Here is a 12,932-nt window from a genome sequence, read left to right as displayed (position 1 = left end):
TCTGTCCGAGGTTTCTGCCTCTTGAAGGAAGGTTTTTCCTTGCCGCCGTCACCAACTGCTTTCTCATGGTGGTACTGTTGTTCTTAATTTTATTCTAGACCTGCTCTATTAGCAAAAGTGTCCTGAGATAACTTCTGTTATGATTTGGCGCTATACAAATAAAATTTAATTGAATTGAGTATAATGGACAGAGCTTTCGGGTCTGTGAAGTAAAGCCAAATGTGTGTCTTTGCCTGCATTCTATGTAATGGCCAGCAGGGGCATCTCTAATGGTTTCTTTTCAAAAACCATACCATGTGCCCTTATTAGGAAATGAGCCTACTTCTCACTTCTTCTCACTTTTCTTAGCTAGAGTTTCCTAATGAGTTTAGGGTCTCAATCCCTAGTTCCGTCTTCTACCATACAGCATGGTTTTCATTTAGTAAATGATGGTCCGATTTAGAGTAAAATAGACCATGAAGCAGGGTATGCTCTAAGGCGTGGCTACCTTGTGATTGACAGGTCATTCTCAGTAATTCCCTCCAGCTTAACGCACCAAACTCAGATCAAACTGTCAAACTAGGCAGTGCAGAATCCAGATTCTGTTACTGTGTTGACTATTTCTCTCCTAAATTCGTTTCAGAAACATATTTTAGTGTACTGTCTATCTGGAATACGGGATTGTGTGTGACCATGTGAGCCGGCATTGTTTCCTGATATGGACGAGTTGAAACTGCGCCGCCAGTCACCTACATCACCTCTGCTGGTTCAGACAAATGGTCATGGTGACGACCACAATGCCAAACTCAAGGCTTCCACAACTACTCCACAAACCAATGGGTGACATCACGATAGGTTCACACTTGGTCTGGCACCATGACATAAGGCTGAACCTTGGCCATAAGCATAAACTTCCATACATTTCTGAGTGTTGATTATTGATCAGTTCCAAAATAACAATGACATCAGTCAAGGCCTATATACATCTTTCACACCAGATGTGTGTTTATGATATCTTATTTTTAATTCCAGTTCGGTATGAGCTAAATATTGTTCTGAACTGTGCAGTGTAACTTGAACAGCGGGGCACGCTGCCATCAGCCTCCTGCTGACCATCAACTGCTGCGTTGAACAGGAATCAATACTGAGACCCAACATCACAAGTTTATGAAGCAGATATACTTGCCTCTTAAAATCGCCATGGCTTTTAAGGCAGCTCTTTGCAGGCCTGGTCTCAAGATAAACATAACCTGTATGACTCCTTGTAATTGTTTGTTGAACAGTTCAGAGCAACCAGCTGAATGAACGGAGGCTCTCAATAGTGTCTCCTTGTCACTTCAGTGACAGTTACTTTGCAGGGACTGAAAAACATGTTTTTTTCTCTCTCTTTCTTAAGAAAACCCTTTTATCCTTGTGTTTTTACCCATTTCTTTTTTGCGTGAACCTGGGTGACTCAATCTTTTCTTCCCTCTGGGCTAAATTGATGGCAGTGCAGGAGTTAATTGTTCAGGCATGTGTTTGGCTTCCTGATGGAGAGTGGATGTGGATCAGGGTGGGGTCAGGGTTCACAATGACATGTTTTTCTCTGGGCACTGGAAATGGAGAAGAGGCCATAAAAGAGTGCTGAACATGGGGGTGAATTGGAGTTCCACCAAGGCACTTAAACCTGTCTCTATACAGCAGCCAACAAAAGAGAAAATCATCTTACACATCAGAGACGATGGCATATCCAATGAGAGCCGACGCTTCTTAGAAACTTTGTAAGAGATGACACTTTTTAAAATGTTGGACACACAAAGGGCCTGTATTGGTCTGCATGAAAGAACTGACTGACATACAGTAAAATAGGCACAGAACAGGTGGCTTTCAACAGTGAACTCTTAGCAAACTTCAAAAACTTTCATTTACAATTTCAGTCCGCCACAGCTCAAAGAATTCGATTACTGCCATTTCTTTTTGTTGGGTAGGTTTTACTCTGAAAGGTCTACTTAAGGACAAGTTAAAATCAAAGGCAGCTTGAATCAAAGTGTAGAAAGCCACAAACTGCCTTACAAACTAAACACCAAGGAATTCAAATGGTATCTCTTCCAAATGATCAAAGGAAAACTCATTTTCAATGAAGTTATTGTAGATAATCTGAAAATAAAGTATATGGTGGAAATGACTCAAATACAATTTAATCCTTTATTAATACAGTGGTTTTCAAACTGGAGTCTGAAGTGGTCCTTGAGTGGGTTGTAGGGGGTCCCCAGTAAAAGGAGAAATACAATATTTGAACTTTTATTTTGGAAGCAAGGAACAAGGAAAATAAGTTCAGACAGAGTCAGGGTGCTGCTATTGTGCATGTTGGCTGTATGTAGAAACTGGTGATCATGAAAACTCGCGCGAAAGGCCTTATCTAGAGCCAGTGTTTGGTTTGTCTATTCTGGGCTACTGTAGAACGATGGGGTGGGTTCAGTGGATGCGATGGCGACTCGGGGAAGAAGAAACCGCTGAGCTGCTGTAAGGAGATAAGAAGAGCAGGCTCATTCTAAAAGGAGACAAAAAACCAAAATTGTTATTTTCCGATTAAATACCACTATTGAAAAACATACCTATGAACGTTATATTCCATTTCTGACAATAGATCCTCCTAAATGTTCCACACTGGACCTGTTTTTAAGTGACATTTATATTTTAAGCTTGTTGGCATTGTGGTTTGTTCAGGCTGATTTCGAGGGGTAGAGAAATGAGGTTTGGTGTGCCTTGCTGCAGAGTTTACTGCAGTGTCGAGAGAGGAAGCCTGGACAAAAAGTTTTCTCCTCCCATGGAACACCTTGAATATATAAATCGCAACCCGGGGGAAAAAAAAACTAAAATGCCTTATTGAACTAAAATCACTTTATAAATGTTTTGCTGTTTTGCCACTTTATAAATGGTTTTCAACTTTATAATGTTTGCACTTATAAATGTTTGATTTTAGAAAGTTTTTGCCAAAATGTTATGCACTTTATAGTTTGCACTTTACAAGATTTAACTGAAACACTTTACAAAGATCTTTCTGAAGCAACCCCCCCATGTCTATATAAACTATTATATGTGTAAACTATAATAAAGTTGATTTAAAAAAAGAAAAAAAAAGAAAACGAAGGTAGGAAATATTAACTGTTGTATTAACTATTTGACTGAGTTCCAACAATGTCTTGCATGTGAATGTGTGTCGGCGTCTGCCCAGGCCCAGAATGGACACTTGGGTGAGTGGGCAGGATGAAAGGAGCCCAGGAGCCAGCTGGTTGAGGCAATGCAGCTATGTGGTTGTGGGGGCAATGCTTAGCCCTCCTCATCAGACCCCCGGCTGGTTGCAGGACAGCCCACATTTCCAAGAACAAGCCCTGCATCTCGTGGCATTACTTCAGCCAGCTTAAGCCATCTTAAGACACCAAATTGTACTGTAGTCGGACAATGATCTGGGGTTATTTGTCTCAGCGGCTGTTGTTTGGTTCCTTTAACTTAGTTCACCATCAGTGTGGGGTGAGTGGAGTCAGGAAATCGCAAGGCTATTTAACAAGGCTTGTGTAATTGATTGTGGCAGATCCTGCCAGCGAACAGCAGGTCCACGGCCCCTTTCACTGAGCCCAGCAGAGGGCCTGCATTGATGTGGATAAGGGAATTATCTCTACTCTGGTGACTCGGACTGGAGGACACTGGAAATTCAATTAAACCAATCTATGTTCTCAATATGCAGAGTCCTGACTGTAAGGCTGGATTTTGACATCTACATCAGCCTGATGGGGTCAAAGGAATCTTTTTCAGAGGACAAACTTTTGGCTTGTTAGGAGTTAATGTGTTATTTTGAGTCCGATTTAAGCCGAACATCATTAGAGCATTATCATCTCGTTCAGCACTTTAAATAATAGTGACCTAAAGGCCAGTGCTGTGACTCACTGTGTGGGCGAGTGGTGCGGTGAGTTGATATGTTTTACACAGTCAAACCTTTTATTGTCTCGTGGGAGATTTGTAAAGCATTAACAATCCGGTGCCGCACTGAGACCGGGATAGCCACGAGACAGTCAGGTTGAGCGGGCCACTTTGTGCAGCGATGGTGAATGGCGCAGATGATCATGACTGTCTGAGGCTGCTGTGGTTACACATTCAGAGGGTAGTCAGCAGGGGAAAGGAGACGTCTGGAAGGACAGGAGCACACATGATCGAAATACCAGCAAGAGTATCAAAAAAATGTGATATAAAAAGATTACAGTCCTGTTCCTGTCCTAATACTGTGGTGAAGAAAGTGTTTCTTTCAGTGTGCTTTAATAGGACTAGAGTAGGTCCATGATCCATATGTCAAGCTCTTTTACTTTTCCTTTCACATTTTCAGAAGTTTAGAAAAAGCTACTGAACTAATTCATGCAAAAACCTTTAGGGTGATTGCTGTGCGGCGTAGTTTTCTATGTAGTAAAAAAAATGTTTAAAAAAAGACGTTCTTATTACATGAAAGGATCTTGTTAAAATGACATTTTCTCATAATGAAAAACTCGTTATCTAGAATTTTTTAGATGTAACAATTTAGCTAATGACTGAAGTTGATTAGCCAATTTGGTTAGCATTATGTGGCTATATAGCCTGCAGTATGTTGCGTTTATCTTTTAACCATTTTCAAAATGTGGTTGTCTTTTAGATTAGCCTAACACATAGCATATCTAAATAAAGGAAAGGAGAAAGTTGACCTAGAAAGGGTCAGTTGTTCATATAGGCATATCATAATGATGTACAGCGTTTGGATGAATAAGACTTATGTATATATTACATTTAAGTCTATCACTTGTATAGCTACAATACAAACATTTAAATTTGATGGTCAGTATTGCGCTCTGATAAACTGTGAAAAATATAATTATGTTGATTTAATTTACTAATTATGCTGAAAACGTTTTTGTACAGTTTGAGTTATATACGGATTAAAACTTAATGCTCACTGCCCCCTTTCACTTCCATTGCATCTATGAGGTCAATGAGTTTTCCAGTGATTATGAAGTCATCCAAAAGTCCTCATATCAACACACACTTTCTTCAGGAAATGCTTTGCTTGTTTTAATTTTTTAGCCTGCTTTACACACACAGTAGATGTGCAATATTGGACTGAGGAAGTATCACGTCTGGGTGATAAACCCCAGAGGTGTCTGGCAGAGGCATATTTGATAATATTTAATTGACGTATAGAGTGCATGTCTCCACAACTGCAGGGCGATAACCCGATAATGTTTGACTGGCACTCCCCTCTGCTCCTATGTGTCGTGTTACACTCTGTCTAGTACTAACTGCATATTAATTCTTATGTTTCACCTTTCAGATCGAATCGTTTTACAGAACTTGTGCTGCCTACATAGCCGCTGCCAGTAAATGGATAATAGGCAGGTAATGGTAAAGTAAAAGAATATCTGTGTTAATAACTGAATGAAGACTGTGGTTTTACATTTGTCTGAGGCAGAGCTGCTTTGGAGGCACAAATAATTTCTCTCTGAGTAAAACTTTGAGTGGAACCAAAGAGCCACACCCTGTGTCCCAATTGTTTACTCTACTAACCTGCAGAGGTGGCAAAAGTACACAGGTACTCTTTACTTAAGTACAAGTACAGATTTTATACAAAAAAGGCTCTGAAATGTATTTAACCTATAAAAGTAAAAAATACTCTCTTGGTTTCTCTAGTTTCTCTTTCTATGGGCTTTGGCCCATAGAGCATGCGTACCGGAGACTTCTGCTGGCTAAATCGGCTAACTTCCAGTATAAATGATTTACCTGTGTGGATTATCTAGACTTTCCAAATGTTATTGGACTGAATGGATCAAATTCTGATAGGGGTGTGAAGCTCAAACAAAATGTATCAACCATTTTACAGCTGCTTCTTTCACAATGTAACCTTGTGGGAAAAAGTATTTTTGGGCCAGTGTGCATCACGTGACTGAAGCCATTGATGTAATTACATGGTTTGGCCCTTATGTCAAATTAGCTTCATAGACAGACTGAGAAAGACCATATCTAAGCCAGTGTTTGGTTTGTCTGTTCGGGGCTACTGTAGAAACAATGCCGGTTCAACATGGCGGACTCTGCGTAAGGCGATCCGCAACGTCTGTGATTTCTTTATATGATGATAGAAACTGCTCATTCTAAGGTAACAAAAACACAATGACCCTTATCTCAGGTGATTATACACTGATGAAAACATAGCTATGGATAGTTTACTCTATTTCTGACAATAGATCCTCCTTAATGTTACACACCGGACCATTAATACAGACAAACACTAGTATCATTACTTAATCATTTTATATATTGTTCTGTTGTACTGGCCACACTGTCACTTTACCTTGTAATTTTGTCTTTTTATTTTTGCTTCTTATTTTAGTTTTATATACCTCCTATTATTTATATTTTACTTTCTCTCCTTATCTGTACTTTCATCTTGTACAACTGAATATCCCTTCTGGTGATCAATAAACAACCTTATAATATAAACCACAGAACTAATGACCAGGGCTATGATGCCCAACTTGTATTTTCCTTTCCTCTTTGATTCAAAGATTTAACCATTCTGCAACAAGAGCCTGAGGAAGATGACTGCTATATAATATGCAACAAAATGATTTAACAAATTGACATTACAGTATTGTTACATAGGAAAGGAGTGAAAACTATTTTACAATTCTGCAAAAACCCTGACATGACTTTCTCTTCTGTTATTCACTAGGCGTCACGCTGTCCAACTATCCTGATGTAGACCAGAGTTTAGATCCATCTCAGAAAATCTGGCCTGACCTGAGCCAAAAAAAATTCTGTGCAAGCCCCAACCTAGCCCAAACCACGAAACCAGTTTTGGGGGCAGAGCCCGACCCAAACCCAAATTTCCTCGTACAATAATAATAATAATTTGAATAGTTTATTCATAGTTTTACAAGGTAAAGTAAACTACATTGTGCATATAATATAGTAAAAAGTATTATCAAAAGAAATAAATGACAAATTTACTCATTACTCATCAATTAACATGAATATTTAAGCCCGATCCGAGCCCGACCTATGGCAGCAGTTTTGGGCCCAATGGGGTTTGGGGCAGAGTATCGAAACGCTAACGTAGACAGACTATAGAGAGAATAGGTAAAGAGAGGAAAACGAACCAACACTAGAAGTACAGTTCGACCCCCGCAGAGGTAGCTATGTTTTTGGCAGAAAAGGATTTCTTCATGACAGTAGTGTGTGGAAAAACAATACAGGAGATGTGACTAGAATGGAGGGGGAGAGAGCCTGGAGTGAAAAAAATAGATGTTTGCTTTATCCATCAGGAATCACACCGGGCCACGATTCACCACAAACAGTCCAGTAAGGCCCAATAAAACACTGAACGCCTTTCTAACATACTGCCTGAGAAAACTCACAGGCCTTAGTCTCCCTCTCACACATACGCATACACACACACACACACACACAACACAAACCACCATCCCCCCTCACGTTTGTGGGTAATGGATTTTTATCAGGGCAACAGTATCAGGGCTGATTTTGACGAGTCCCTAGGCTGCTCTACAATTCCTTTTGAAATCCCTTTCTTTAGTAGTCTTGTTCAAGTAGCCTGAGGCCATGGCCCTCCGAGATCACAATGTTATTAATACAAACATGTCAAACCGCATGCTGAAATTCAAAACAGAGGTGCCAAAATGTCAAGGTGTCAAACTCCTGAAATATAAATTATGCTTTAATATTCCTAAGCACTACACAAAATATGCTTCAGTGCATAAAAAGCATGATGCGCACAAGTGTTTAATATTTCAGTGTAATGTCACCAATTGCAACAGTGCCCCCCACTCCCGGGGATTCGCTGACGGCCGCGGCCCTGGCTGTGATGTGAAATTTTGAGAACCCTGCAGGATTAATGACTGGACTTGGTATGCCACCCTGCCATCCCCCACGCTGCTCTAGCATGTTATCCCCCTGTAGAAAACTCAAGGACATCTGCTGAGAGAACAAAACTGTAGCTAATTATCATCTAATGTCCCTCTATTTTTTATTTGGCACTGTACATGCTTGCTACTGTTTGGAAATTGGATTATGTGATCTAAAACGACAGACGACTGAGTCTATTTAGAAAGTGAAGCCATCTCTTGAATGTTGCTGCAAGTATGAATAGTACATTTTACTGCTCTAGCTTTTGGTCAGTTTAACTGTGGGATAGGGCCGGTCAGTATGCCAAAAATGTACAAAAACAGACATAATGTCACATGTACAGCCTCAAGTACAAACTGTCAGTGCTTATGTGCTTTTGTCATGGGTCAAGTTAAGACCTTAATTAACCGTGGCATAACCGACAGGCATGTAGGAAAATGAAATACCTAGATAACCCCCCAAAATAGTTGAATTTACACTGTTAGCACTGAGGTTATTTTAAAAATATTTTTTCTCAAATATTGATGTTTGAAGTGTTTGCAATTTGGCTCCCTCTCTATTTGGTTATTGCATCCTGCAGCTCTATTATACAGATGTTGGTGCATATTGAATAGTGAATTTAATGGCTGAATAAGGTCCATGACGGAAATATTATATATTTAATAAACTCAGTGCAGACAGGGGCCTCAAACTGAAAAGAGTACTCAAAGTCAAAACCTGGTGCCTGCATTACCCACAATTCAACTTAACTGCCGACAGTTAGGTGGGAGATTGCGGTGTGTTATTATAGTATCAGAGCTGATACTTGGTGTGAACTACAGGGGAGCCAGTAATTAAGTAAGCCTTAATAAGACATGACCTCCCCTGAAAACATGGTTTGTGAAATTTTGGGGCTCTCTAAAATGCTGACAGTTTTTCTTATCACCATGGAAAATTAAGCTATTATTGATCTAAGTATCAATAATAAAAAGTGATCATATAATATTAGACCAAACTAAAATGATTTGTGTTGATGCATATGAATCAGTTTCAGCTGCCTGGTTTATTACAAACCCCTGCTTGAGCCTCTGTAGTGATTTAACTACTGTTTACAGTTACTGTTAACATAATTGGTGATAAATCTAGTTACTAGCAAATAGTTAGAAACTAATGACAAGCATATTTTATTTCCAATACTGTAGTTGGACAGACTCCTTGCTAGTTTTTTTGCTTTAAATAATTTACTGGCATCTAGTGGTATAGTTGCAGGTTACAACTCCCTCACTTCACCTGGAAGTTAGCGCTGCCCTGGTTCCTTTGACAAAAAGCCATTGGGATTTTTCCATTGGATTTTGGATTATTGCAGAAAATAATCTCTGTGGTGAACAAAGGTTTACGATATTTACATGTTTTGTTCAGCAAGATAATCTTCAAAACCCCTTTTTTTTTTTAGGATTTTTGAAACATAAATGCGATCGCAAGAAGTAAAAATCGAACGTTCGGCTATAAACAAATAACACCACAGTTGCATGACTGCAACGTTACCACCACTATCTTCTAATATGTGATTAGACCCTACTGAAACTGCTTGGATTATTATTCTTTTAGCAAATGAATCAAACTTATGTCGGCCACAACATGCTCTGATCCTCAGGAAATGCAGCACACATGTCGGTGGCAAAACATGTATAAGCTTCAGCATTTACAGGTTGGGTAACCACAGACCTTATTTCTGGCATGTAACCAAAAACGCAATCAAAAATCCAGTGACTTAGAGGCGAGGGAACCATAGGTGCTAACTCAGTTCCAGGTTTTAGGACTAGGGATGGGGATCGTTAATATTTATTGATTTGATACCTTTATCGATACTCCTTATCGATCGAGTCCTTTATCGGATACCACTATCGATAACTTTTCTATTAATTTGGTGGACAATACTATGCGACAATATGTTTTTAACAGAACTGGTACTTGCTTTTATTTGCTTAACAAGTGAGCATAACAAACTTTTCTAGCCCCATCAATAAACATGACTAATGTAATAGTATTATGTCATTTCGAAAGTGCCTAAAAATAAAAGAAATATATCAGCAGCACCAAATGAAAAATATCTAAATATTAAAATTTACTGAGCAACCTGAACACATTTTCATCACGCAGCACGTCGGAATTTATTTACTTTTCAAGCTAAACTAGCTTGTATGCTGCCGATTTACAACACGGATTTCACAATTACTATTTTTAAACCTGACGGGACAAGCTACAGAGTCTGTGTGCGCTGCCGCTGGTACTCTGAGTGGATGATGAAAGAACGGGCCGTCTGTGGTCTTTTAACCCGGAGACAGCGAAGGTAAACTTACTGCATTGGCCTTTATTTGATGCACAATGCTAAATGTGCTTGGGCCATTGAGGTGTGTTCCCCACTTTAACAAGAAATCATACAACACATTTCGATTCCTTTATATCTTATCTTGGTAAAATGAAGCCAAACTGTAAACCTTTTCGCCCGTTCAGCCATCCTCGCGAGCGAAGTTAACTGCCAGACTTCACTTGTTTTACTTTTAATACCTGTTTTGCTTGCAATTACAATTCATTCCAAAAATTGGTGGACACGCTGCAGTGATTGGATTGATTAGATTTAAATGCCGTTGATCGCGACTCGAGGACACACAATTACGTTACAAGACCTCCGGGAAGAAAAAAAAAAAACGATCCAGGACTCGATAGTTGTATCGATAAGCCCAAGATATTGTATGTGTCCTGAGATAACTTCTTTATGAATTGGCGCTATACAAATAAATTGAATTGAATTGAATCAAACGTTATTGATTTTCGGGTTTTGAAAAAAGTGGAACCGGGTCCTTGATAGAACCGGGTTTCGATCCCCATCCCTATTTAGGACTCATTTCCGCAGAACCTAATAGGTCACCTAATTTTCTTGCCCTGTTGGACCTTTAAGGTACGTTGAGACATTCCAAGGTCTCAGCCATCACTTTAGTGAGTATGTTGTTTTCATATCTGAGTTATAGTTTTCCTTTAATACGAGTGGAAGTGGGATGATAGAGAATCTTGTGTGCAGGCGTGTCCAAAGATATACTGTTTCAGCTAACATTACAGAGGTCAGTGTAACAATTAATTGTAACAGCCCACCCTGATAACAGATACTTTGTAATTGCCTTTCAATGCTACTGAATAGAGTGCGAAGTGGTCAAACTCTGAGCTGTGGTCTTATTCTACATCAACAGGACAACTAATGAGCTACTCTCCTGACATCTGTGCTTGATGCACATGAACACCTAATTGCTTTAATGACCTCCGAGCCTTGTTACAATATCAATATTCACAGCTTTGTTTTTTCTCTGGCTGGTAGCTACCAGTTGGCTTCTGCTGCACCAGTTTGCAACCAGTAAAACGCCTCTGCTGCACATGTCCTACCTCAGAAAGGTTCCTGTCACGTTCAATGACCATTAACGTCTGATGTGAAGGCATCTCGCATCTGTGACAGGAGAGGGTGGGAACCATCCGGAAAGGCAAAGTTACCTGATGTGTTTTGTCACCTCTTCCGGTTGCCTGAGCAGGCATTTGTGTTGGTGCGTTCGCTCCAGGGCCTGGGAGTGTCGGTCTGCATCTGCTGTGGCTGCTCTTCGCCTGCCAGCTCCTCTTCATGACATCTGAAAGTAGCCAGACCAGCGCTGGTTTACACATGAAATGCTCAGGCCACTCAGCCCTGTGAGAGCAAACTGTCAGTCAGCCAGTGCAGGACCTTGAAGCGCTGACCTGCTTGCTGAACTGAGCTGCGCAGCACACCTCTCCTGCACTGGGAGTGGGAGTGAGAGTATATCATATACAGTCTGTGTGTCTTTCATCCTTTCTCTCTCCGCGTTTGGGAATGCAGTTTTATTTCTCCTCGCAGTTTCTCGGGGAAGTGAGAAAAGAGGCTGCAGCAAGAGTTGTTACTGCAGTTGTTTGACTTAATCCTGATTTACCTTGCTGTAAGGAGACAGTTAACCCAAATTACAGACAAATATATATGTATATATACTCTTGCCTAGATCTATCCAGGCAAACATATTTTTTTCTCTCTCTCTCTCTCTCTCTCTCTCTCTCTCTACCTCCATCGCAGTACAATGGTTTGTTTGTGTTGCTCACAGCATTGAAAGACTTTTTAGTTCTGCAGCAGCATCTCCTTACAGACAAGGTGTACCCTTTAATCTGGATAATACACTGTGAACAGTTTTCATTAAACATGGCCAATGAATCAATTGAAGCTGCAGTATGTATTTTTTATAAAAATATCAGTGTTACATGAGACAGATAAACAGTGGAAAAAAACAGGTTCCTCTGGCTCCTCCTAGTGCTCCTAATGGCATTTGCAATCATCCACCGGGCCTGAATGAAAAGAACCAATCAGAGCTGAGTAAGATAGTTGATTTGTTGAGTCTCACTCCCAGGGTGTCAAATACAGACACTTTAGCAGTCAAGCCAGAGGAACCTGATTATTTTGCAGATTATCTGTCTCATGTACTACTGTCAGGATGTAGTGAAAATGAAAAAAAAAAATGACAAAAAGTTATTTTTATAAAAGTTACCTATCGCAGCTTTAATTCGAATTTACAGTTTAAAATTATGCAACTGTCAAATCGTAGATTTAAACTCGGAGTGTGAGAGAATGGGGTTATACAGCTGCTAAGTCACTCAAATACAAAGAACATGTAGAACCATTTTCCCATAGTATCCCATATGAGAAGAAGGGGCCTCAGTGATAAAACATTATAGATGAGGTGGTGTTTCAAAAGGCCAAAGATAGGGTGGCCACATGACCCAGCCCTATTTTTCATCGTAACGTCTTTTTACTAAAGTCCCAAAGTTAAACCAAAATCATCTGCATGGCTAGATGCCACTGTAAGTGAGAAAGCTTATGGGAGCTCTTTTCTATCACTGTGGAATTTGACTAAGTGACATATTTTATGGATATTCAGTGCATCAATAACAGTAGAGAACAATTAATCCAAACAGTGAACACAATAACTGCAGGAAGTTTGTGTAAAACCAGAGATTTG

General features: G+C 39.9%; 1 protein-coding gene across 1 annotated transcript in view; it reads right to left on the bottom strand.

Annotated features, from left to right (window-relative positions):
* The window catches only part of LOC118343425 (testis-specific serine/threonine-protein kinase 2-like), a 38,154-nt gene that overhangs the window by 18,754 nt on the left and 6,468 nt on the right, over positions 1-12,932 (bottom strand). Inside the window, exons 3-5 of the mRNA XM_035682227.1 lie at positions 11,636-11,689; positions 11,430-11,543; positions 11,308-11,368 (exon numbers count right to left, since the gene is read on the bottom strand). Of these exons, the coding sequence (XP_035538120.1) occupies positions 11,308-11,368; positions 11,430-11,543; positions 11,636-11,689 (229 nt within the window). The remainder of the gene's footprint in view (positions 1-11,307; positions 11,369-11,429; positions 11,544-11,635; positions 11,690-12,932) is intronic.

The sequence above is a fragment of the Morone saxatilis genome, unplaced genomic scaffold (genome assembly GCF_004916995.1).
Source record: "Morone saxatilis isolate NCDOM2014 unplaced genomic scaffold, NCSU_SB_2.0 Contig11, whole genome shotgun sequence".
NCBI lineage: Eukaryota > Metazoa > Chordata > Actinopteri > Moronidae > Morone > Morone saxatilis.
The sequence above is the reverse complement of the archived record's forward strand: the minus strand, read 5'-3'. Positions and strand labels throughout refer to the sequence as shown.